General features: G+C 37.8%; 1 protein-coding gene across 1 annotated transcript in view; it reads right to left on the minus strand.

The window, feature by feature from the left end:
• Nucleotides 1-23,358, minus strand: part of LOC145982695 (uncharacterized) — a 196,624-nt gene that overhangs the window by 44,117 nt on the left and 129,149 nt on the right. The window contains exons 6-9 of the mRNA XM_083116056.1: nucleotides 22,667-22,840; nucleotides 17,227-17,556; nucleotides 4,830-8,915; nucleotides 2,323-2,455 (exon numbers count right to left, since the gene is read on the minus strand). Coding sequence (XP_082972182.1) covers nucleotides 2,323-2,455; nucleotides 4,830-8,915; nucleotides 17,227-17,556; nucleotides 22,667-22,840 — 4,723 coding nt within the window. The remainder of the gene's footprint in view (nucleotides 1-2,322; nucleotides 2,456-4,829; nucleotides 8,916-17,226; nucleotides 17,557-22,666; nucleotides 22,841-23,358) is intronic.

Genomic DNA, 23,358 nt, shown 5'->3' on the forward strand with positions numbered 1-23,358 from the left:
GAGTGTTTCTTCTCTCCTCTTTCACTTTATATATATATATATCTATCTATCTACGTATCTATTTATCTATCAAATGAGATTTCCTGTTCCCATGCATAGTTCCATAATGATATCTTTAAATAAAATAATAAAAAAATAAATTAAAAAGGTCAATGAAAACTAAATTCCTTGATATTTCCCTGACTTTTTTTGACATCTCAAATTCCCTGACTTTTCCTGGTTTTCCAGGCCTGTCACCACCCTGTGAGGGCATTTTGGGCCAAGTATAGGAGATACTGACAAAGGAGGTTATCTAAGTGTCCCCCTCCGATTTCCATGAAACTTGGCAGGTGTATAGAGGGGCCCAAAGGAAGAAATACGTGTTTTTTTGTTTCGGCTAAAAAACGGTTTTAGGGGGCAAAACCTCCCCTCTAATGTCAAGATGAGGACAAATTGAAGTGGGGATCTGACCCCTGTGTCCCCTCCGATTTCCATGAAACTTGGAAGGTGTATAGAAGAGCCCAAAGGAAGAATACGTATTTTTTTGTTTCGGCTAAAAAACTGTTTTAGGGGGCAAAACCTCCCCTCAAAGGTCAAGATGAGGACAAATTGATGTGGGGATCTGATGCCTATGTCCCCCTCCGATTTCCATGAAACGTGACAGATGTATAGAGGGGCCCAAAGGAAGAAATACGTGTTTTTTGTTTTGGCTAAAAAACTGTTTTAGGGGGCAAAACCCCCACACAGGTGTCAGATCCGCACTTCACATTGTCCTCATCTTGACATTCGAGGGGGGTTTTGCCCCCCCCCCCCCAAAACAGTTTTTTTTAGCCGAAACAAAAAAAAACAGGTATTTCTTATTTTGGGCCCCTCTATACACCTGCCAAGTTTCATGGAAATCGGAGGGGGACACTTAGATAACCTCCCTTGTGAGCTAAAATTTTGCATAATTTCGTTTAGGCCTCAGACCAACTCCTGTACCAAATTTCATCAAAATCTGAGATGGTGAGGCGATTTCCAAAATTTGGTCAGTTGACTTGGAATGACCCAATTGTGAAAGTAAGTAAAATTTTAGCAACACATTACGACATGTAGATGAGGCGAATGATGAAATACAGGTAAAAGAAAAAGAGAAGTTTGTTGGGATCTGACTCTGTGGCCTCCTGAATACTGTTAAGGAAGTAACTTTCATCTTATCCAGGTAGGGGGTTCAAGTGGCCTTGACGAGTTCCCCCCCCCCTTTTGGAATATGCTCATGAACCAATGTATTTGAAGAAGTTAGTAAGAACTCACACTTGGAACACTAAACTCCTTATACTCAGTCAATTTCTGGTTCACCACATTCATTACAATGAACATTTGTTCAAATCATCCTTGAGTTTACTATCTTATTGCAAATATAGTGATAATAAGTGAGCATGTGCCATTCAGGCAACTGCTATGTATGTGTTCCACTTTATAGGAACATTGCATGTATAATGCTGCTGCTTCATTCTGAGAAAATTTAATGTCTTGGATGTTTTACATGCACTTTCCTTCTGTAATGTACATAACGTTTTCATACATGCCATGTACATTGACTTTCTAGCCCTTCTAAATTCCTCGTCTGTAATAAGGCTATAATAGTCACATCACATTTCTTACATTGGCGATTTTCTTTTCAAAGCACATAATTAACATGTTTAGGAACTGTTTTCTGCCTGAAACACTTCCAAATACTTAAACAAAACTGTATTGGTTCTGATAATTAATTTAGTCTTACAGTTCGCGAGGTAAATATCATTGAATTATAGGTAACCTGTACACATATACATGCAATACAGCCTCACACTGTTTTACTTGCCACGCAAAAAATAGGTTCCAACAGGAGGAGACATTTTTTTAACTCAAGTCTTTCTTTGGACATTTCATTTTTTTAGGATTTTCAAACAAATTCCCAAAGAATCTCAAAGAGCCGTCTTTTGAAATATGTAAAATTAAATATCTGGGTTATGCAGCTCCATTCTAGAACCAACTGCTACTTGGAAATGGCAACAGTACTTTCAGCTAGAAGGTGATACATTTATTTTTTATGATAAAATAAGAGGAAATTTCCAACTATCATTAGAACAATTGTAGGTACATAGCAGTGCTAAATTTTGGAATTTTTCTCTTCCCTTTACGTCAACTCTCTATAACAAATAGGTCTCATTCTACAATGTATTTTCGAACAATATCCACACATTAACATTCAAGTTGATTAAAAAATATATAACAACACACACAGAGAGATTCACCAGGCATCCTCAAGCAGTGGGACATGTATGTAGCTAAGAGTTAATGTAGAAAATAAATAAACCTTACCTTGCTAACTTTGCTGGCCCAGATACTAAATTCTCTTGACCTAGTTTACCAACAATATCATGAAGTTTTTCACTGGTTAACTCTTCTGCTCTCAGCTTATTTAAGCATGACTTAATAACTTCTCTCTGAATAGCTGAAAGAGAAACATTCATATGGTATTAATGCAAAAGTCTATTTTACTATTTCATAATATGTTCGCTGTTTAAAACAGACTTTAAGAACAACACTATTATACAGGTTACTGTTCCCACCCGTCTCCTGAAGTTGAATAAAGTCAAACAAGCATGACCATTAAACATGCACTTTTAAGGTATAATCTGATTGCTTATCACTGACTCAATTCTCATCAAATTTTCAGTAGTTAACAGCAATAGCATATTTGTACTAAATGTTTATGGGAGGAAAATCGATACCATACTTTAGAAATTTTTTAATAAGAACACACACCTGTTGAATTGTTGGACTTTTAACCACTGATTTCAGTTTCTATTTATAACTACATTTCAGGCATTGGTTCTGTCTCCACCCTCAGGGTGCTATGTTTGTCTATAATTTGCCACCAGTCTCAATAGTCACTCAACACATGATGTGTGACATCATTAGTTTTGATCGCGATAGTGCAGGTAGTTGTTTCAAAATGGCTGACAGTGATGTTTTGTTTCAACATCGTGCTGTAATTTAATTTCTTAATAAAAAGGGAATTCCTGCTGCTGAAATTCAGACTAGACTTCGGCATGCATATGAAGCTAAGATGGGTAAAACATTTTAAAGATGGAAACACGATCATCCAAGATCAGTCTCAGAGCGGTCGCCCATGAACTGCCTCCTTGGAACACAACAATGAAGGAGTTGACAACATCATTAAAGAAGACAGACTGTGAATACAATTGCAGCAATACTTGAGATAGGACACAGTGCAGTGCAGGAAATGATTCCAAGGTTAGGCTATCAAAAAATTTGTCGTCGCTGGGTCCCACGTTTATTGATGGCAGACCACAAAGAGCAGCAAAAAAACACCACTAAAGAACTTCTGATATATCACAATGAAGGCGGTGATTTTTTATTGAGTATTGTGACTGGTGATAAAAGCTGGTTCCATCATTATGAGCTAGAAACAAAGCAGCAGAGTATGGAATGGCACCATTCCACATTGCCGGCAAAAAAGAAGCAAATACAGTGTTATCTGCTGGCAAAGTTATGACCACCATCTTCTGGGATGCAGAGGGGTGCTTTCTGGTTGAATTTCTTGAACCTGGGGTAACCATAAACGATAGTCGTTATATCCTAAAACTTCACAAGCTCTGTTGTGCATTGCGGGATAAACATCCTGGAAAGAAAATCATCCTCCAACACAATAATGCATGCCCACACTCTGCCCAGTTCACCAGGAAGGAAATTGGGAAAATGGGAACTTCTGCTTCACCCTCCCAACAGTTCCAACATTGCACCCTCCGACTATCATCTGTTCGGTTTCATGAAGGAACAGTTACGAGGCCAACATTACCAGATGATGGAGGACATACAGAAAGAAGTGTGTCAGTGTCTGCGAGCAGCTAGAATGCAGATCTAACGTGTGTCAATGTCTGCGAGCAGTTAGAACTCAGATATACCGTAAGGGTATTTTCGAGCTTCCAGAAAGGTGGGGAAAATGTGTGCAAAGAAATGGAGACTTTGTTGAAAAGTAAACAAAAGTCTGTAGATTATGATTTAGTATGTTTTACTTTAATAAAACCAAAACTTGGTTCATGAAAAATTGTTGCTCATTACTTTTAGCATGTCCCTCATATATCCATCCATCCATGTGTGACCAGAGTCCAAACCTGGGACATGTCGCTTCACAGCATGTTAATGCTTAGGGGCATAATATTTAGTTTTTGACAAAAACACGAAATGTGAAATAAGACATTGTTGTGTTAATTTTTCATGTTTTTGAAAGGTGCGAGATGTATTTTGCTATCATGTTTTGTCACAGAATGATGCAAAATGAACTGCAAAATGTGAAACAAACTCTTAAAACACAAAATTTAGGATTTATTTACCGAAGCGAGACCTTCTGAGGTCTGAATTATCCTGCAAGCTATGCAAATCATGGAAAATTGATTAATTTTGCTGTAAATATTTGAAAAGCAAAAATGGAATCCTTTACACAGGAATACACTTAATACTCTGATAGCTATATAAATGTGCTACTAGAAGTGAAATTTTCATTTTGTGTAATAAGTATAGTTTTTAAATCAAATTTAGGTTTTTATTCATCATTTTCACACCAAAATTGCCATTTTATATTCATTCCACTTTTGATCCCGAAATATGACAAGTTTCTATACTGAAATCTTGATCCTTTATTCACCATAAATATGTGGTTCTCTATTATTACTCATTATTATTGCTCATGGAGGTGGCATGAATTATTTTGTAAATAAATGTGAAAATACAATTATTCTTGAGTGAGTGTGAGAGAGAGAGAGAAAAAGAGAGAAGCATATCACATTCAATACACAACTGACCTTTGTCTGCACATGTGTTAGCTTCCTTCTCAGGGCAGTTCCTCATCTTCTTAGGTTCTTCCAAGTACTTCTGGACACTGGCACTGAGCAGGGAGATTTCTGATGTCAAGAGATCTTCATTTATTTCTCCTTCTGGAGAATTTTGCAGAGAACTGTAACCTGAATCTTGACGAAATGCTATGACTCTAGCTTTGCTTTTTGAAGATTTAAACGAGCTGTCATGTTCATAAATGGATTCAGTTGGAGACAAGGGACTTTCTCTGTGCACTGGAGAACACTGCATCGGAGACAAAGGTGAACACAATGGGGGTATACTAACTGAAAGTGACAAAGGACACACTTCTTCACATGAGTCGTTCAGAGTTACACTTGGAGAAAGGTTTTCGATGCTTTTGATTGAAGTAGAATCAATGTTCACTGGAATGGGTGTTATATTTTCAACTTCAACTTCTTCTGTCTTTGAATCATTCTCAACCTTTCTCATTTTTCCTCTTCTTCTCAGTTTTAGTTCCAAAGGTTCGGTGAATTTACAGGTGTTTGCAATTGGATTGTTACGAGATAAACGCCTTTGGAGCTTCTCCATTGGTGTCAATGTTGAAGACAGTGACGGTATATCTAGTAGTGATGGTAATAACTTTTTAACAGGGAAAGAAACAGTGTGAGGTAAGGAAGGAGATAATTTCTCACTGTTCTGGTTTGGTGCTGCAGAAGATGAACCACATTGTGGAGCAGAAGATAATTGTTCAAACTCCTTAGCAGAATTGTGAGTTTCATTTTCCTTTGGTTTGGATTCAGTATGCTTTGTTCTTTCTAAACTTGCACTATTTTTGTTTGAAAATGTACAGGTTGAGTTATAAACTGGAGAAAACAACGTTTTTCCTTCCTGAGTAGATGTTTCTTGCGTTTCATATTTCTTTGGTTCACTTTCTGATTTTTTAGGTCTTCCCCTTCTTCTTGGTGTAAATTCTGAAGGTTGGTTAAATTTACAGGCATTAGCTACACTTCCTTTTGCAAGTGGGTTGGTGCGGGATAAACGCTGTCGAAGTTTTTCCAATTTACTCACTTTCTTTTGCAAAGCCTTTGGAATATTAGCCTCTGCAGAATCTTTTACTTTAGCATCACTACATTTTCCATGTAATCGCTTATGTTGTTCAGTAGACTTTGTTGTATGCACTACCGAGTCACTTTTTACAAATTCTTCCTTCATTGTCCTCAAATCTGCAGCAACCTTCTGTGGTGTAGGAGCACCGGAAACATCGAGACTGTTGCAGGCACTCTCTTTGGATTTTTCATTTTCTGAAACTTCAATTCCAGGTTGAACTTTTGGGTTTGGAGCAATCACACACCTTTCGCTCTTAAAGGCCTTGTCTTGTTCTATTTTCAATTTACTTTCCTTTGTTTCATCTTCATTTGCTTGTGTGGGGTAAGGTGACTCAACAGTCTCTGACAAAGGCCCTGTATTCCTGTTCTCATCATCTGTTTTGTTGCCTCTTTTAAAATGAGAAGGAATGTTGACATCTTTTACTGTAACCGAACTTCTTCTGACTCGTCCTACTTCTTGGCATTTATAAATGGAATGATTCTGGTCTTCAAAATTATCTTCATTATTCTTCTTAGTTGACGATTTTCTTTTATTGCTAGCTGGCTTTCTTGACCCTATTTTTACTCTATCATAGGGTTTCTTAGACCGTAGCTGCATTGTCATACCATGTTTCTCAGTATTATTTCTCAATGATGTCTTTTTCTCACTATCATTAATTTTGTTCTCAGCCTGTAATTCTTCTACAGTTTCATTGTCACTATCAGACACTACAGGAACCGCTATTCTCTTCCTTGCACTACGCATAATTTTCTGTGGTTCGTACAGAGGTAAGTCATCCATATATTCTGAAGATTCAATTGTATTTTGATGAGATCCCTCTCCTTGGAATTTTACCTCTATTCCTGATAATATTCCTTCTTCACGACCATTACATGAATCAGCGTGAGAATCACTACATGAAGATGAACTTACATTTTGACAAGATTGATCTTCTGCTACTGTTTCAATTCCAAATGAGTCTGTTTCTAGCACTCCAGTTGAATTAAACTGAGAAATATCATGTGGATTGGAATGCTTTTCATGGTCGAGAGATGTAATCGTAATGTTCACCAAACTTTCTTCTGAACTATATGCACCATCATGGCCCAATGCATGAAACTGTAATTCTGTCTTCTCTAGATTGCTGGTCGTGAGCTCCATAACGGACACAAGGCTACTCTCATTAAATCCATGCGTTAGTAACTGGGGATCTGACTTTACATACATTCCACTGCTGGATTCCTTTGGTGTGCTGCACAAGACATCAGCTTTAGTTCTGATATTAACATCAGAAAGAGATATTTGAGCAGATGTTATCTTTGACTTTAGTTTTCTTGAAGACTGTCTCCTGGACGAAATAGCATTTGACTTAACTTTCGAAAGAGCATCTTTCGATTTCCCTTCTTTGCAACTCTCTTTACTTGAACTTTGTATTTTCTTGCAAGAAAGTGACTGACTGTCACATCTAAACTGAGGCACATTTAAGTGACAATTTGCTCCATCACATTTACCTGAAAACTCATTATCATTACAAACTGAGGTCTGCATGCACAAATCAACATCAAGCTCACACTCTTCAGCCTGACTTTTTGAAACAGAATTATCATCTGGTACAATTCTATTCTCCTTTTCATTAACATCACCTAATGAATCAGACATTCGGCCTCTCAAAATGAAGTTTTCAACTGTATTCTTACAACTTGTATACGGATCTGCACAAAATTCTTTCATCAATGAGCCTCTCTTACTAAATATTACTCTCGAATTGGATCTCAATCTGTTACTTCTATTACCAAAAGGAATTCTGTTCATAACATCTGTTTGGAAGTTTCCTTCCATCCACAGAAATTGACAAACATCATGCTCTTGTGAAACTCTTTCATCACCGTTCTTATCTTCATTTTCTACAATTTCCTTCCCTTCTTTTCTGCTAGAGTCATGTTCCCCTGAACTGCCAGTTACGGCTTTTACATTTCCAAATCCTTCATGCGATAACTGTGCATCTCCTCCAGTGTCGTCACTTGCTAATTGCTTCTCCTTTTCCTGTTGATGATTAGCATTACTTTCACCACTCAAATTTTCACTGCAATTTTGAATATTAGGGAGACATTCAAGGGTACTATCAAAACTAATCTCTGTTCCACTGTCGTTACGAGAATCTATCTCTAGAGATGGAATATAGTTACACCGAACCTGTATTAACGATGTTGTACTTTGCTTCTCATTCATCAAACTATTCTCCATTTCTCGATATTCATGGAGAGATCTTCCTGTCTTTAATAATACCACCCTAGGTAAGATAGTAGGTAGCGATGGTTTGTTGTTACTTGTTGCAAGTATTTGAGAACTTGAGCAAATTAAATTCTCAGATGGGGTGGCACACAGCAAGCTATTTTCATCAGTTGTAATTTCGAGATCTGCATCTGGATCTCCAACTGACCAACTGGTATCTTCATCTGCAGTTTCCAACTGTTCTACTAAAACTGCATCATGTGAGGTTATTAAAGTCTGCTCTCCTCTCTCTGTGGTCTCTTGCATCTCTTCATCATCTGCTGATATGTTCGATTGAGCTGATTCTGTTTGATGTTCAAGATCTTCACATTCATTTCTTAAAGCATTTAATGACTTGTCTAGAGGGAAAAAATCTTCCGTTTGTACCTCCTTTTCTGCAACAGTTATTACTGTGTTTATAGCCTTTTCTGCAACCCTTTCCACTGCATTTATTCCCTTCTCGGCAACAGTTACCACTGCATTCACACCAGTTTCTTTCAATGCAATTTCACCATGACCTACATTTTGATTTACTTTCTCCTGTGTAATGGGCCTTGGCTGCTGATCATCATCTACATTGAAAATTTCCTGCGGTTCAAAACCTTCAGAGTTCAAATGACGAAGTTTCCTGTTCTCATTACTTTTAGCTTCACCCTTCGTGTTTGGAGAAAATTCGAACTCAATAACTGATAGATCATTTTCCTCGACATTTTGTTCCACGATTGGTGAGGTATCTGAAAGTATGAAACAGAATCAATTTTTACTACGACAACAAAGAACACTGAATGTAACACATTTAACATAAGCTATAGTGGAGCCCAAGTTAAGAGTTCAGTATGGGCCCTTATGGGCTTTTACTTTTGAGAACACCACCCCTAAACAAGTGTGTTTCTGGCAGAAACAAAAGTCATTATCATTCGAAGAGAAAATAATAAATAAGCAAAAACCAGAGGAAATGTAAGGCTTCGATGGTTTACACCTTCTTTTGCAATTCGGACCATCAAAAAAAGACGTTTTCCTTTCTTGTGTTTACCGCGATTTGGGGAGTTAAAACTAACAGCCGTCCGACGGTTGCCACTTGCTGCAAACACGTGTTGGGAAGAGGGAAGGGGGCGCGGAATGGCCAGGCAAAAGTTCGTGAATAGGCGGCTCCTGTCGGGGGTCAAGTGGTTTGTTGTTTGCGTACGCGCTTTCTCATTTTGGGTATTTCTTGAAGGAATTTATTCTTATAATTATTCTACAACAGCAAAATGGCAAGAGGTGGTATTGTCAAGCATAAAAGTGTCCAGAGTCTTACAAGTAAAGAGGGACAAATTGTAATAAATATAAATATACTTCAAGCAGAAAAATCCCGGTAAAAGTGTTAGTTGGACTGCAAGCGAAAGTGCTGAAACGACTGGAATTTCGTTCAAAACTGTTTACAAAATTAATAGCGAAGCGATTAAAGGTCCTCTTGCAACACCAAACGAGCAGAAAAAACGTCAAGAGGTACGCAAAATCCAACGACTTCGAATATAACTTTAATACGAGGCGATGTGCGGCGAAACTTCCCAGGCACATTGTATATAGTACATTGCCGGATTTTTCGGGAGGAGGGTCACTTGCCCTCCCAAAATGATGACTAAGTATTATGAAAAGTATTGAGAGCATTATATTAAAAGATAAAAAAAATGATCGAGCCATTTTTCCTAGATAGTTAAAAGAATGTCAGTCTCCTTTCTGTAATTATCCTTCAATGAGTAAAAATACAATAGAACTCCTTTTATTTCACACCTCTACTAATAATTGATTGATTGAGTTTTAAGTCCAATTTTATGCGCAGATAGGTTAGTTGGGACTGGACCTACAGTTTTATGTGAGATACGAAGTACTATGTGCCTCCAGCAGGTATCGAACCCTGGATCACTTGATTATAATGCGACGACGGAAATTCTGCTAATGCTATCCCCTTATAATCGAAGGACCCTGGGTTCAGTTTCCTGGTGGAGGTACATTCTAGGATGAATTATACATTGAAGGCTCAGTTCTGATTAGTTCATCTGACCACAAATTACACCTAGAACGAACCCTTGCAATTATATTGATGTGAATGACGTGACGTGTCCAATGGGCGTATATGCTGGTCATAACTCCTCCTTGGATAAGTATTCCTAAAAGAAGAGGGTCAACAGCAGGAGAAGATGGCATATGAGGACCAGCTACTAAAAAGTATACGTACTACCCCCTCCCGCTTCGAAAACACTGGGCACAACACTGATATAAGGGCACTCTTTGATGTGTCGAATAAGTTGCAAATCTGCACATTATATTTCCAATATTACGTAATGCTTACAGCATATTCTGTGCTGCTGCTGTGCAAAACGAATAGAGGGACAAAACAATAAAGACACAACAAGACTTTCTGTGCGGCCTTACGAGTTGTTTGCGAGCACTTACAGGTCGGGGGGAGAGATTTGCTTTGGTGCATGCCGGTAATGAACACGGTTTTGTCTCAAACGAGACAGTGTGCCGATAAATGTGAAACAGGCCTCTCCGATGGCACAGTGGTAACGTCCTGGTTTGATACCCTTTGGAGGCATATAGTGGTTCGGATCCCAGTTTAAACTGTAGGTCCAGTCCCGATTAGCCTATCTGTGCAAAAAGTGGACTTAAAGGGAAAAAACACGGCCAACGTACACGATGAAATGGACAGCAAGACGTATGACAAGTATATTCGGGAACAGTTATTTGCAAATCTCCCTCCATGGACCGTCATTACTCTGTACCACAGCCGCATGAAAGAACAGCTTCCCATCAAATCATGGCGAAAGGATTTGTATTCTTGAATTGAACAGTACCCGTTCCGTTAATCACTAACTTTTGTTGCAGCGTGTACTACAGCAGAAGTTCGATGCACGCCGGAGCCTTCTTCCATTGCGCACCATGTGGCAACACTGTCCCCATAAGCCCCATACTGAACTCTTAAGTTGGGCTCACCAATACTACCAGTTACTGTGATAATACCCTCCTACATATTTTCTATTTTTTAATATCTAACTTGTTTCAGACAAGAGTGTAACTTTCACAATATGCCAACAATTTTCACACACGTAATTTTCATTTTTGGCATGTACCTGAATTTTGACCTCTTGCTTCCACCACATCATGTGGCTTCATCGCAAGAATGGACAAGTTTCATGAACTCAAATCTAAAACACGTGTTGGGAAGGTTAAAGATTAAAACAGGAAAGTTTAAACCAAGAAACTGTTGCCATGTCAAGACATATAGAGGAGTGAACATCACGAAAGGGCACCAACTTCTTGGTTTTGACTATTTTTACCTAATTTAGCATTTTACCTTCCAACATGTTATCAAGGATAATACGAGTATATATATATAAGGATAAAACAGTCCCATAAGTGACTGTGGAAATCACTGGGCTAGCTATAAGACATTTCCATCGGATACGAAGTGGCTAGCTTGCTCAAACAATTTAGACGGAAAGTAACAGCATCAAAATGATGGACAATTGATAGGATCTTTACTGACAAGGTGTACCATAAGTCCATTACCAGATGATAACTCATAAAAGATCATATAAATTAAAGCGATTTACACTATAAAGTATTTTACCCGTGTATAATGCACACTTTACCAAAATTTTTGCCCCCCCCCCCCCCAAAAAAAAATAATTGTGGTGCATATTATGCACAGAATAATTTGGACAGCAAACATGAAATCACACATGTTTTCACCATGTCACTGGGTATAAGAAGTATATATCAACAGGTGCAAATACAAATTACCATGTTGGATTTCATTAGTAATAATATATTTAAAAAAAAAAAAAAAAAAAAAAAAAAAAAAAAAAAAAAAACGTAAAAGTGAAATGGTGATTTTTAACTTTGTATCTGAGCATTTTGATACATTCTTCTAGAATTCGAGCATGCACCTCTTTTCTCAAGGGAGGCGTATCTGCGGGATTTGTCTCATGAGAAATAATAAAAAATAAGAACCTACAACTAAGAAAGCCATTTCTCGAACATTAATTGTACTGCACATTATATAAGGTATATAATTGTTTGTTGCTTTTTCCACTAAAAACCCAGCTGCACATTGGTATTTGTATTACATTTTGTGTGGCCCTGTATTACAAAGTGCATATTTAAGCATTTAAAGCTCTTTAAAACGCTGTTGCAGATATATTATAATTTCATGGGAGATTGTGACACGTTTCTCTACTCTCAAAGTTGGTTATTGACTAACCTGTGGTAACATATGGGCATACAAGCATTGAGTTCTTGTTATTCGTATGTGTCTGTGTCTGTATTTTAATTTCTGCACCAAAATTTGTGTTTATTGTGGAAAATTTTAAAGCATTTGATTCATCTTATCTTTTACCTGAAATATTTCAGAAGGTCATAGTTTAGTAATTATGCGCTGTGCTGTGTAAGATGTATTATGCCTTTTGTCAAGCATAATATGGAAGAGACCAGGAAGTGGGTATTCATATTTACATAGACATTACATTGCAAAACTTTTACATGCGTCATTGACTAAGTAGCACGTAAGATTACACTAGCTTGCCCTTCTCAAAGCACATAAGTTGAGTTTCATCACTAAGTAAAGGAGTCCTCTATATCTTTTTTTGTAATTTAAATTCACATAGTATGAAATTTAGGTGAGAAAATAATCTTCTTTGTAGCTTACCAATGAGTTTTGTCTGCATATGTCAATAGCTGTTTTATTTTATTTAAGGAAAACATAGACATGTTCACAATAATTTGATTAGCAGAGAGCCGAAAACATAAAAAAATCGAGAAAAGAAAGAAGCAAGCCGGGCTGGAAATTGGAGACGATGTGAGCTACGAATAGGAACATTGAATATTGGAACTCTGACAGGAAGGACTGAAGAAATTGTGGATCTAATGGAGAGAAGAGGGATCGACATCTTTGGAATGAGCAAACCAAAACTAAGAGGAGAAATGAAATTGAGGAAGGACTATAAATTGTACTGGGCAGGGACTGAAGAGGGCAGGTGAAGGGGGGTTGGATTTGTAGTCAGAAGTGGAATACGTGAGGAAGTACAAAGGTTAAATGACAGAATAATAAAACTAAAAATGAATGTAAGAGGGAAAGTAATAGAAATCATTCAAGTGTATGCCCCACAAACAGGATGTACAAGGGAGGAGAAAGAAGAATTTGAATAAGACTTGGAAGAAAACATAGGAAAGGAATGGGAAATTGTGATCGGGTGATTTTAATGCACAAGTGGGAAGCAACAGCAAAGGGTATACGGATGTATGTGGAGCTGACAGATGGGGACAGAAGAATGAGGAGGGAAGGAGGCTACTGGACTTTTTTTTAAGAGAAACTGACTGTTAGTAGGTAATAGCTGGTTTAAGAAGAAATATGACAGTCAGAAAATTACAAGATACAGTTGGAATAATGAACAACATTAAAGTAATACTCAGTGAGGAAGGGAGGAACAAGAGAGAGGGATAAGATGATTAAAGAGAAATACCAAAAAAATTTGCAAACAAAAGTGCCACGAAATGAACCCAAAGGAGTAAAAACAGAACGCATAAGATTTAAAACAGAATTAGTAGAGGCAGCAGAAAAGGTGATGAAAGAACTAGAAAGGCAGTGAAAAACAAAAATGATGCATTTAGAAAGTGGTTTAAATATAAATCACAAAATGCACGAAAGTACTACGTGGAAAAGAAGAAGAAGAAAGTGGATGGAAGAATGGGCCAAAGTGCTAGAAGATGTAGATGGAAACAAGAAAGTATTATAAGGATTAGTGAGAGAAAGGAGAAGAGAAAGAGGAGACAACTGTAAGCTACGGGATGAAAGGGGAAATGTAGAAGAGAATGAAGAGAAATCATTACGAGAAATTGCTGAATGTGAAAAAAGTAAATGAACAAGAAGAAGTGAAGGAAAAAGAAAATAGGAAGGAAAAATGAATCTCACATGGAAAGAAGTGGAGGAAGCACTGAAGAGAATGAAGAGAGGTAGAGCACCTGTGGATGAAGTGCCAGTGGAAATTATACTAGGAGCAGGAGTGATTGGTGTGCAGTGGCTGTACAGAGTGTTGAAAACAGTGTGGCAAGAGAGAGAAGTGCCGAGAGATTGGACAAAGGGACTAATAGTTCCCATACTCAAGAAGGGTGACGGAAAGGAATGTAAAAACTACAGAGGAATAACACTTATGTGCCACTCAGCAAAGATGTATGACAAAATATTAGAGAAAAGAATAAGGGAAGTGACAAGAGCTGAACATGAGAGGAACAGTATGGATTTAGAAGAGGCAGATCAACAGTAGATCTGATATTCTCCATAAGGCAAATACAGGAAGGGCACTAGGAGTATGTAAATGATTTGATTATGGCAGTCCTAGATATAGAAAAGGCATATGATACTATGGACAGAACAAAGATTTGGAAAGCTCCGAGAGAGAAAGGAGTCAAGGAAGAGATAGTGTGTAGAGTGCAGAGCACATACAAGACCAAGCAGAGCTGTGTGAAGACACCAGTGGGAAGACAGAGTGGTTCAGTATAAGTAATGGACTAAAACAGGGAAGTGCTCTTTCCCCACTGCTCTTTATAATTACAATGGATGCAATTAACAAAGAGGTGGGGAAGAAGATAGGAGAGGAGGAGATGAAGGCCCTGTTGTTCGCTGATGACTTAGTGATATGGGGAAACAGGTAAGAAGAAGTACAGAGACAGCTTCATCGTTGGAAAGAGGAAATCAGAAGAGCAGGAATGAATTCAGTGCAGAAAAAGAGTGACGTGCTAATAACAACAAGAAACAGAGCAAGAAATGAACCAAGAATAAAGATGGTCTAGGAAGAGTTGAGGGTAGTGGAGAGCTTCAAATATCTAGGAACCATAATTGAGGGAAGTAGAAGAATAGATGAGGAGGTAAACAGAAGAAGACAAATGGGTGGTGGATTATATCAAAGTGTTTGAAAATTAATATGGAAGAAGGTTAATATATAACACATACTATGTGCTACAGTAAAACCTCCTTAATCCGGACCCCGATAAGCTGAACTTCCCTTAATCCGGACAGGCAAAAAAAAAAATTATTCTAAATGTGGCTAAAAGTCAACAAGAGAACTTCCCAAAGAAAATGCAGTCAACCGCTGATGAAATTCTGTTTCCTGCAGACTTTGTGTTGTACTGTATAGTGTATTTAGGCCTATGCCCAGTGCTCGAAAAATTTTCTTCAAAGCTAGGTGCCAGCTCTGAAAATCAGGCGCCAGGAAACCACCTATTAGCAATTGTGCATACTACAGTATGTTTCAAAAGTCGCTCAATCTAAACTTTGAAAATGTATATCATGAAAATTGTAAGAGATATTTACACCGCATTTTCTGCACTAAACTGCACTCTAGGGTATCACTGAATCCACAAATTTAATTTAATTTAATAAATAAAAACCAATTACATTATTTTAAAAAACATTGTTAATTTGCTGAAAACATCTGAGAACTGATTTTCAACAAAAAAATACCAACTCTTAAACAATTTGTGTGATCATATGTTGGTGTTTGACTAGTTTTAAAACAGTTGCTTTCTGAGGTACAGCAGAAGCAGGGCATTTTTCTTGGAAAACCTCTTGCACGTGAGTGTAAGAATGAGTAGTAAAATACCCTTCAGCAATGCACACGCACTGCTCCAATGAATACGCCATGCTGAATCAATTAAAAAAACAGGCACAGTAGCAGTGAAAGTGAGCGAAGAGAATTCAATGTAACCAGGGGCAGTCTAGGATTCTCTAGGATTCGGCATAAATTCTTGATTTACGATTTTTCACGTAAACGTAAAGCCAATACTTAGACACATGTTGCATGCGACTGTTGGCAATATTTCGACCTGCTAGTGTTGCCATATATGGAGATATGTCCTAAAAATGGCACTTTTCACTTACCCGTAAAATCGCCAGTCAAAAATTCATCAAACGTTGCACATGACCAATATTGGTCGCAAATCAGACTGACATGGCATCAGTCATCAAATGTCTAATGATGACCCTTCGATAATTTCTTACATATTTTTCTTACTCAGAAGTTCATTTCTGGAAAAATTTGAATGTTGCTTTCCGTCAGTTATTAACTTATATAATTTTCTGTACGGAGTGAACTGATAATTTTAAGCATTGAAAAATATCTCAATGGATCAGGCTTTATAATGCAGAAAATCCGGTGTAAATATATCTTACGGTTTTCACGAGATACATTTCCAAAGTTTGGGTTGTGCGACTTTTGAAACACTCTGTATAAGATGCTAAGCATCACGGTAATCAAAACATCGCTAAATTATTTGAGAAGCACGAAATGGGGTGTTGGGGGGCAAATGGTAAGAAATTGTTACTAACTCTATGGAATGTTCACAACGTTGATAAAAAAAAAAATAATTTGCTAACTTACAATGTACTGCAATTAGAACCATCAAAATTTCGTACATATTACAGCAAAAGATCACAGTCGTCAGGCTGAAATTTTTAGTCGCCGTGGGGACCTGGCGACCTGGATTTTTCGAGCCCTGCCTATGCCCTTTAAATACACCATAATAAACGATTTTTGTTGCTATAAACGAAGCTTTAATGCACTTTTTACTGTTCTTTTAGGTTATTTCAGTTAATCCGGACTTTTGTTAAACCGGTCAACTTATACCCCCATTAGTCATGATAAGCCACAAAAGTATGAAACCAAGAAAAATGTAAGTGAAAGTTCGTCCATTGCATTGTAGCTTATCCGGTACCCAGATGTTCCTGTGCATTTCTGACAGTCACTAGCTACAGAAATTCATTCACTAGTGTACAGCAACTGGAGTCAGTGCAGTTTCAAACTTAATTTTCGACAGTGTGTGGGTTATCATGGTTTACTCCCTAGCTGCTCAATTATCCATATTTAGATTTATCTATATGAAATCCACTAGGGAAGATAAACAACTCAGAACTGAACTGCAGTTCACATTATTCAATATCAAATTAATAAGATTTTCCTGTATCTAACAACATTCCTATCTAAAGTGTAGTGGTTAATAGAAGCATACCTTTGACATTTTCAATGGGATAGCGTGGTGTCATTGGCATTGGTGATAATATGCGTGACACTGCCATACTCTCCCTTAGCATCTTCTGTATAACCTTTGCTTGTTCAATGACTTCATCCTTAGTTCTATCAACAACGTTCCTTTCTCTTCTAACAGATTTCCTGAATGCACTCTGTTCCAGAGAGGGGCATTCAAATTCCGGATCAGATATTTCAGAGCAATCATCATCATCTAGGGCACCTTCAGTCATATCATCAAAGACACCAGAGTCCCTGTTACTGTCGAAAATTTTCTTTCCTTTAAACTTCTCTAGTGTAGGCTCCAGCTCATCTGAAAAGAGAAACATAAAAAAATCAAGAATTGCAATAATCAATATAACAAAGAAAATTAGAAGAAATACTTTTTAAAGGTCAATTAGTGCTGAGCCATTATCATCTTATAGTTTCTTTCTCACACCAACAGTTGAATATTGCACAAAGTTGTAATCATACTTTTCAGTGGAATGCAGGCAATGTACTATAATTCCAGAAAATATTATAAAATTTTGCTTCACTGGGACTAGAAAGGCAAAATGTATAAAGCTGGAAAATATAAAATTTGGGAGCATAAAATTGAGGTTCCACTGCACAAAAGCAAATGGCAAAATGGCATAGACCAGAAATTTTCCAACTTTTTGCAGTTGTGGCTCCCCTCCCCTGCCAAAATCTGTCCATGCCTCCCCTTAATAATAATAGATAGATAGATGTGAAGTGGCCATGACAGATCAACACAACATCCCTTCAGGTATATATTTACTGCTGGTAAACATTCAAGCAATGAAAATATAATGTGTGTGATTAATATAGGTGGCGTACATTTTTTTCATGTCTATAAGCTAGTGTAAATTCTTTCAGCGATACGATATTCGTGTGATAGAAAGTATAAATACAAACAGTATGTAAAGTCTGACAATACAGTTAAAAACAGCAATACAACAATGTTTGGATTTCTTCATTTAATTGTAGATTACAACTCCTGCTTCTTCTAACAGCTTACTCAATGTACACGAGAAATCGATTCCTTCTCTTGCAAAGTAGCAACTTTCAATTGAAGGTTGACACCTTGTGTGATAGCTGTGGGATTCCCTTGCATAACTGGACCACAAGCAAAAGATCCTGTGCAGAACAATGTGCCATGTGCATTGTAGAAGGGCAGCATGGAGTATGCTTTACCTTGGTCTGAGCTGAATGAATGGAGGGGAAGATGCACGAAGGCTTCTGGCCAAAGGTTCTTCTGTTTGTGGTCGCTCAATTCCTTGTATAGATACAATCAGAACATTCATCATCATCATCCTTTGCCATTCCCTACCTCTCGCCGGGTCGGCAAATAAGTTAAGCCTCTCCACTTTTTCCTGGTCTACCACTCCTCTCTTTCCACGGTGTTCCAATCTTGTCCTCTTCTCCTAACTCTCCCTGCTATTTGCTCTTTCCACCGATATCTTGGTCTCCCGCTTGGCCTTATTCCCACTCCTTATACATGGTAAGCTCTTACTGGTAGTCTTTCTGCATCCATCCTCTTCATGTGTCCGAACCACCTCACCTGTGCCTGACCAATCCTGTCCTGAAGCTTCACCACACCCACTGTTAGTCAGATCTCCTCATTCCTTATTGTATTCCTTCTAGTCTTCCCCAATATACTCCTTCAAAATTTCATCTCCACTGCCTGCATCTTTCTTTTGTCTCTCTCTGTCTTTGTGTAAGTCTCTCCTCCGAACGTAATTATTGGCACATAGTATGCATTTTATATTACCTTCTTGCATTTCATAGGTGCATCCCTGTTTAATATTTATCTTCGAACGCTTTTGATATAGTCCACCACCCATTTGTCTTCTTCTATTTACCTCCTCATCTATTCTTCCACTTCCCTCAATTATGGTTCCTAACTATTTGAAACTCTCCACTACCCTCAACTCTTCCTAGACCATCTTTATTCTTGGTTCATTTCTTGCTCTGTTTCTTGTTGTTATTAGCACGTCACTCTTTTTCTGCACTGAATTTCATTCCTGCTCTTCTGGTTTCCTCATTCCAACGATGAAGCTGTCTCTGTACTACTTCTTCCCTGTTTCCCCATATTACTAAGTCATCAGCGAACAACAGGGCCTTCATCTCCTCCTCTCCTATCTTCTTCCCCACCTCTTTGTTAATTGCATCCATTGTAATTATAAAGAGCAGTGGGGAAAGAGCACTTCCCTGTTTTAGTCCATTACTTATACTGAACCACTCTGTCTTCCCACTGGTGTCTTCACACAGCTCTGCTTGGTCTTGTATGTGCTCTGCACTCTACACACTATCTCTCCGTGACTCCTTTCTCTCTTAGTGCCTTCCAAATCCTTCTTCTGCCCATGCTATCATGTCCCTTTTCTATATCTAGGAATGCCATAATCAAATCATTTCCATACTCCTAGTGCCCTTCCTGTATTTGTCTTATGGTCTTATGCCTCTTCTAAATCCATACTGTTCCTCTCATGTTCAGCTGTTACTTTTCTTATTCTCTTCTCTAATATTTTCTCATACACCTTTGCTAAGTGGCACATTAGTGCTATTCCTCCGTAGTTTTTACATTCCTTTCCGTCACCCTTCTTGAATATGGGAACTATTAGTCCCTTTGTCCAATCTCTTGAATCTCTTGGCACTTCACTCTCTTGCTACACTTGTTTTCAACAGAATGTGCAGCCACTGCACATTAATCACTCCTGCTCGTAGTATCATTTCCCCTGGCACTTCATCTACTCCAGGTGCTCTACCTCTCTTCATTCTCTTCAGTGCTTCCTTCACTTTTTCCGTATTAGAACATTCAGTTTGTGGGAAATATCAGAAAGGTATGTCAACTTCTGTACAAAGACACTATCAATGAAGTTTTCGGCTTTGGCATGTTTCCTTGTACAAGGTGCCAGTGTAGTTCCTGTATCAGCTTAAAAACACGGGAGATGACATTGCCCTAGGACAACCAACTGAGTTGCAATAATTCAGAAGATATTGATATATTTTTTATTAACACATTTAAAATTTTCAGAAAGAAGAAGTATTTTCTCAGAAGTTCTCGCGCATCCCCTGCCAGATTTCAGCACCTCCCCAGGGAGGCACACCTCACAGTTGGAATAGTACTTGTGTGACGCACCCTAAGAGATGAGAGCTCCCAATCAGTATGTCAATGCCTGGAGGGTGGTATACTAAATTAGTGTAAACAATTTAGATGACATCTCAGTAGCAGGACACTGAAATCACGCCAAATTCCCACACGTGACCCCACCCCTCACTTCGGTAACGCCGGTTGTCGTGTTAAAGAATTACAACGATTAAGCTTAAACAAACCAAAGAATCTTGACCTAAATTATCCTAAAGGTTTACGTTCATCACTCTTGAGCACAAGAATTATAAAACCGCAGCAAAAATGAACTTATGTTTTGTACAAAATTCCACTGACACCAGACCACCCTGTACCTTAGAATGAACCCATCTTCGTTGATTTAATGACGCACCCGAAATATGAATTTAATTCAAATTCTTTCCCGGTAAAGTATACGTTAAGATAACATTAAGTTACAACTACTTGAGTTAATATTCATGCACGAGTGACCAGTAAGAAGTGAACCCCCCACCTGTAAGAGATCACTGACATTAGTATACACATTGTTATCTTACATGAATTGAAAATCTGTAAATTAATAATATTCACACTAGAAATTTGATTTATGAGCATTTATTCACTGAAACAATTGCAGAAATAAGATCTGCTGGATTTTACTTTAATTTACGACGACAAGAGAACACATTATTTTGTGTAAACAACATTTTGCATCTAACCAACATGCCAAACAATTGCGTCTTAAAACATGAATATCAACTGATGTGACTGCTATCTTTCCCTTAAAACCGATCACACCAAGCTCGTTGACACCGTCGATTATTTCGTGTGATAAAAATCTGAAGGATTATCATTTAGACCATTTTAACGTTGCTGACGAATACAACTTTATACCATATCAACATATGAAAACAATCAACAAAATTTGACAATGTAAGTTGAAGCTGCCTCAATTATTGACAGCTAACGGACGTAAACATGCGTCCTAAAATCTCTCATTCATTATGAGGTAAATTTTGACTAATAACACAGAAAATAATGGATAAATCGAGCACGATAAATTAAGATTATATACAATAATTATTATTTACACAGTCTTAGGCAGAGAGAGATTTCCTCGTCAAGATGGCTACCCCTAGCATGTGCTTCGCGCCCAAATTAACGACGTTGTAAGTTCCGTATTATGGCCATAATATACGCACACGAAAGCTAGCTTAAATCACGTATAAAGCCGATGAGTTTCATGTATTCCAAGTTGGATTTGAGTTTATCCGTAAGCACTTAGATAGAAAAGGATTCCTACTTACAATGCATCCGGGTCCATCAATTTGTGAACATTGAGCGAAAATAAATTTCACATATCCGCCCACACCTTCACTTGCGCTCACAGACTTCTCGTGAAGATGGTAGTATTATCCTTTGTGAATCATAGGCATCATTCAATTTGGACGGATAGCCTATGGATGGTCCGATATCCCTTGATATTTCAAGCCTCCAAACAGCTCACTTCTGTCTCTACCATTCCTTCTTCTCGAACTGCTGAATCGCTCTTCCGCGACCCGTTCCTCACGTTAAGATTCCAACCTGCGATTTCCAGCAACAGGTCCAAACCTCAGCGCAGAGCTGCTTTCCCATACAACGTATTTCCGAGAATGATCAATAACCCAGTGTTTGATCTTTGTTTTTCACAAATTCACCAAATCACATTAAAGGAAGAAGCATTTTCTTGCTGGATCCCGTTCGGAAATCAAGATCAGTTCTTACCATTGAACCGTTCAAAAGATCTGTTACTCGTAACGTGCTGCACAATGTTGCCAACAGATATAAAGATTTTGTTCTGTGAGTCCTCAAGAATATAAACATGCGCGCAGCAACAGTCGTGGTTTATTATCAATAATCATTATCAATAATATAGAGAATAAAACATGATTACAGTTGAATATAATACGACTCGCATAACGATACCCGTTATACTTGTATAGACTGGTATAGACATTCTACCCATAGTTAAATCCTTAGACACCCACGCTGTGTTCTGCAGTATCACTCTTGCCTTTTTTCAATACGTACTGAACTGCACTAAATAAAATTTTATTTCTTGGAAAGTAAGAATGATAGAATTATGATGACGCCTCATTCTGTTCAGAATTGTATGAAGTCTTGCCAATATAAAATAGGTGTACTATATTAAATAAAAAAAAGTAGTAAAATACTGAAATTCATGTACTATAAGACCAGACTATATTCAAAATAATACGCAACTGAAGTGAAAACTTTCAAATAATACCAAAAATTAATAAATAAAATAAAAACTTACCTTCTTTCAAATTCACTCCATTGGAATAGCTCTTTGCAGGATATGAACAATCTACTGCTTGCAGCTTTTCATTAACTCCTGCAGGAAGGTCAGTTGTACTCTCTTGCTTAATACAAAACTGCAATTGCCTTTTCCATGCTTGCATATGCTTCTTGTATGATTTTGAAAGCAGTCCTACAAAATGCAACACATATGCATTAAAACTTGCCCAACTATAAGCATAATTATTACAAAAATAGATAAATATATTAAAGAAAATCTATCTATTCTATGTAACAATAGTAAAAAAAGTAAAGTGCCCCCCTGCACTTTGCACCATGCCATGAAGGTGTATAGGGGTGTAGAGTTAGGTTCCAGTCTTGAAACCCAGCAGTGATGGGACTGTGTGCTGACAACACATCACCCAATGTAAAAAGCCACTGGCTGGCACTGACCCTTATATGGCCATTGCGACATGAGTTCAGTTTTAGTTTACAACAATATTTTTACTGTGCCAGCATGGTGGCTGAGCATGTTAAGAAATCAACTTAAGGTTCAAGTTTAAGTTATGGGCATAGGTATCAGTATACTCTTTTCCTCTCATAAATTCCATCTGATTCACTCTCATCATTGTGATTAATCAAAATTAAACAACACACACACTCACACAAAATATCACTACTAGCTCCATTACAGCTGTGAACTTTCATCTT

This window comes from Lepisma saccharinum, unplaced genomic scaffold, assembly GCF_977018435.1.
Source record: "Lepisma saccharinum unplaced genomic scaffold, izLepSacc3.1 HAP1_SCAFFOLD_340, whole genome shotgun sequence".
NCBI classification, from domain to species: Eukaryota; Metazoa; Arthropoda; class Insecta; order Zygentoma; family Lepismatidae; genus Lepisma; species Lepisma saccharinum.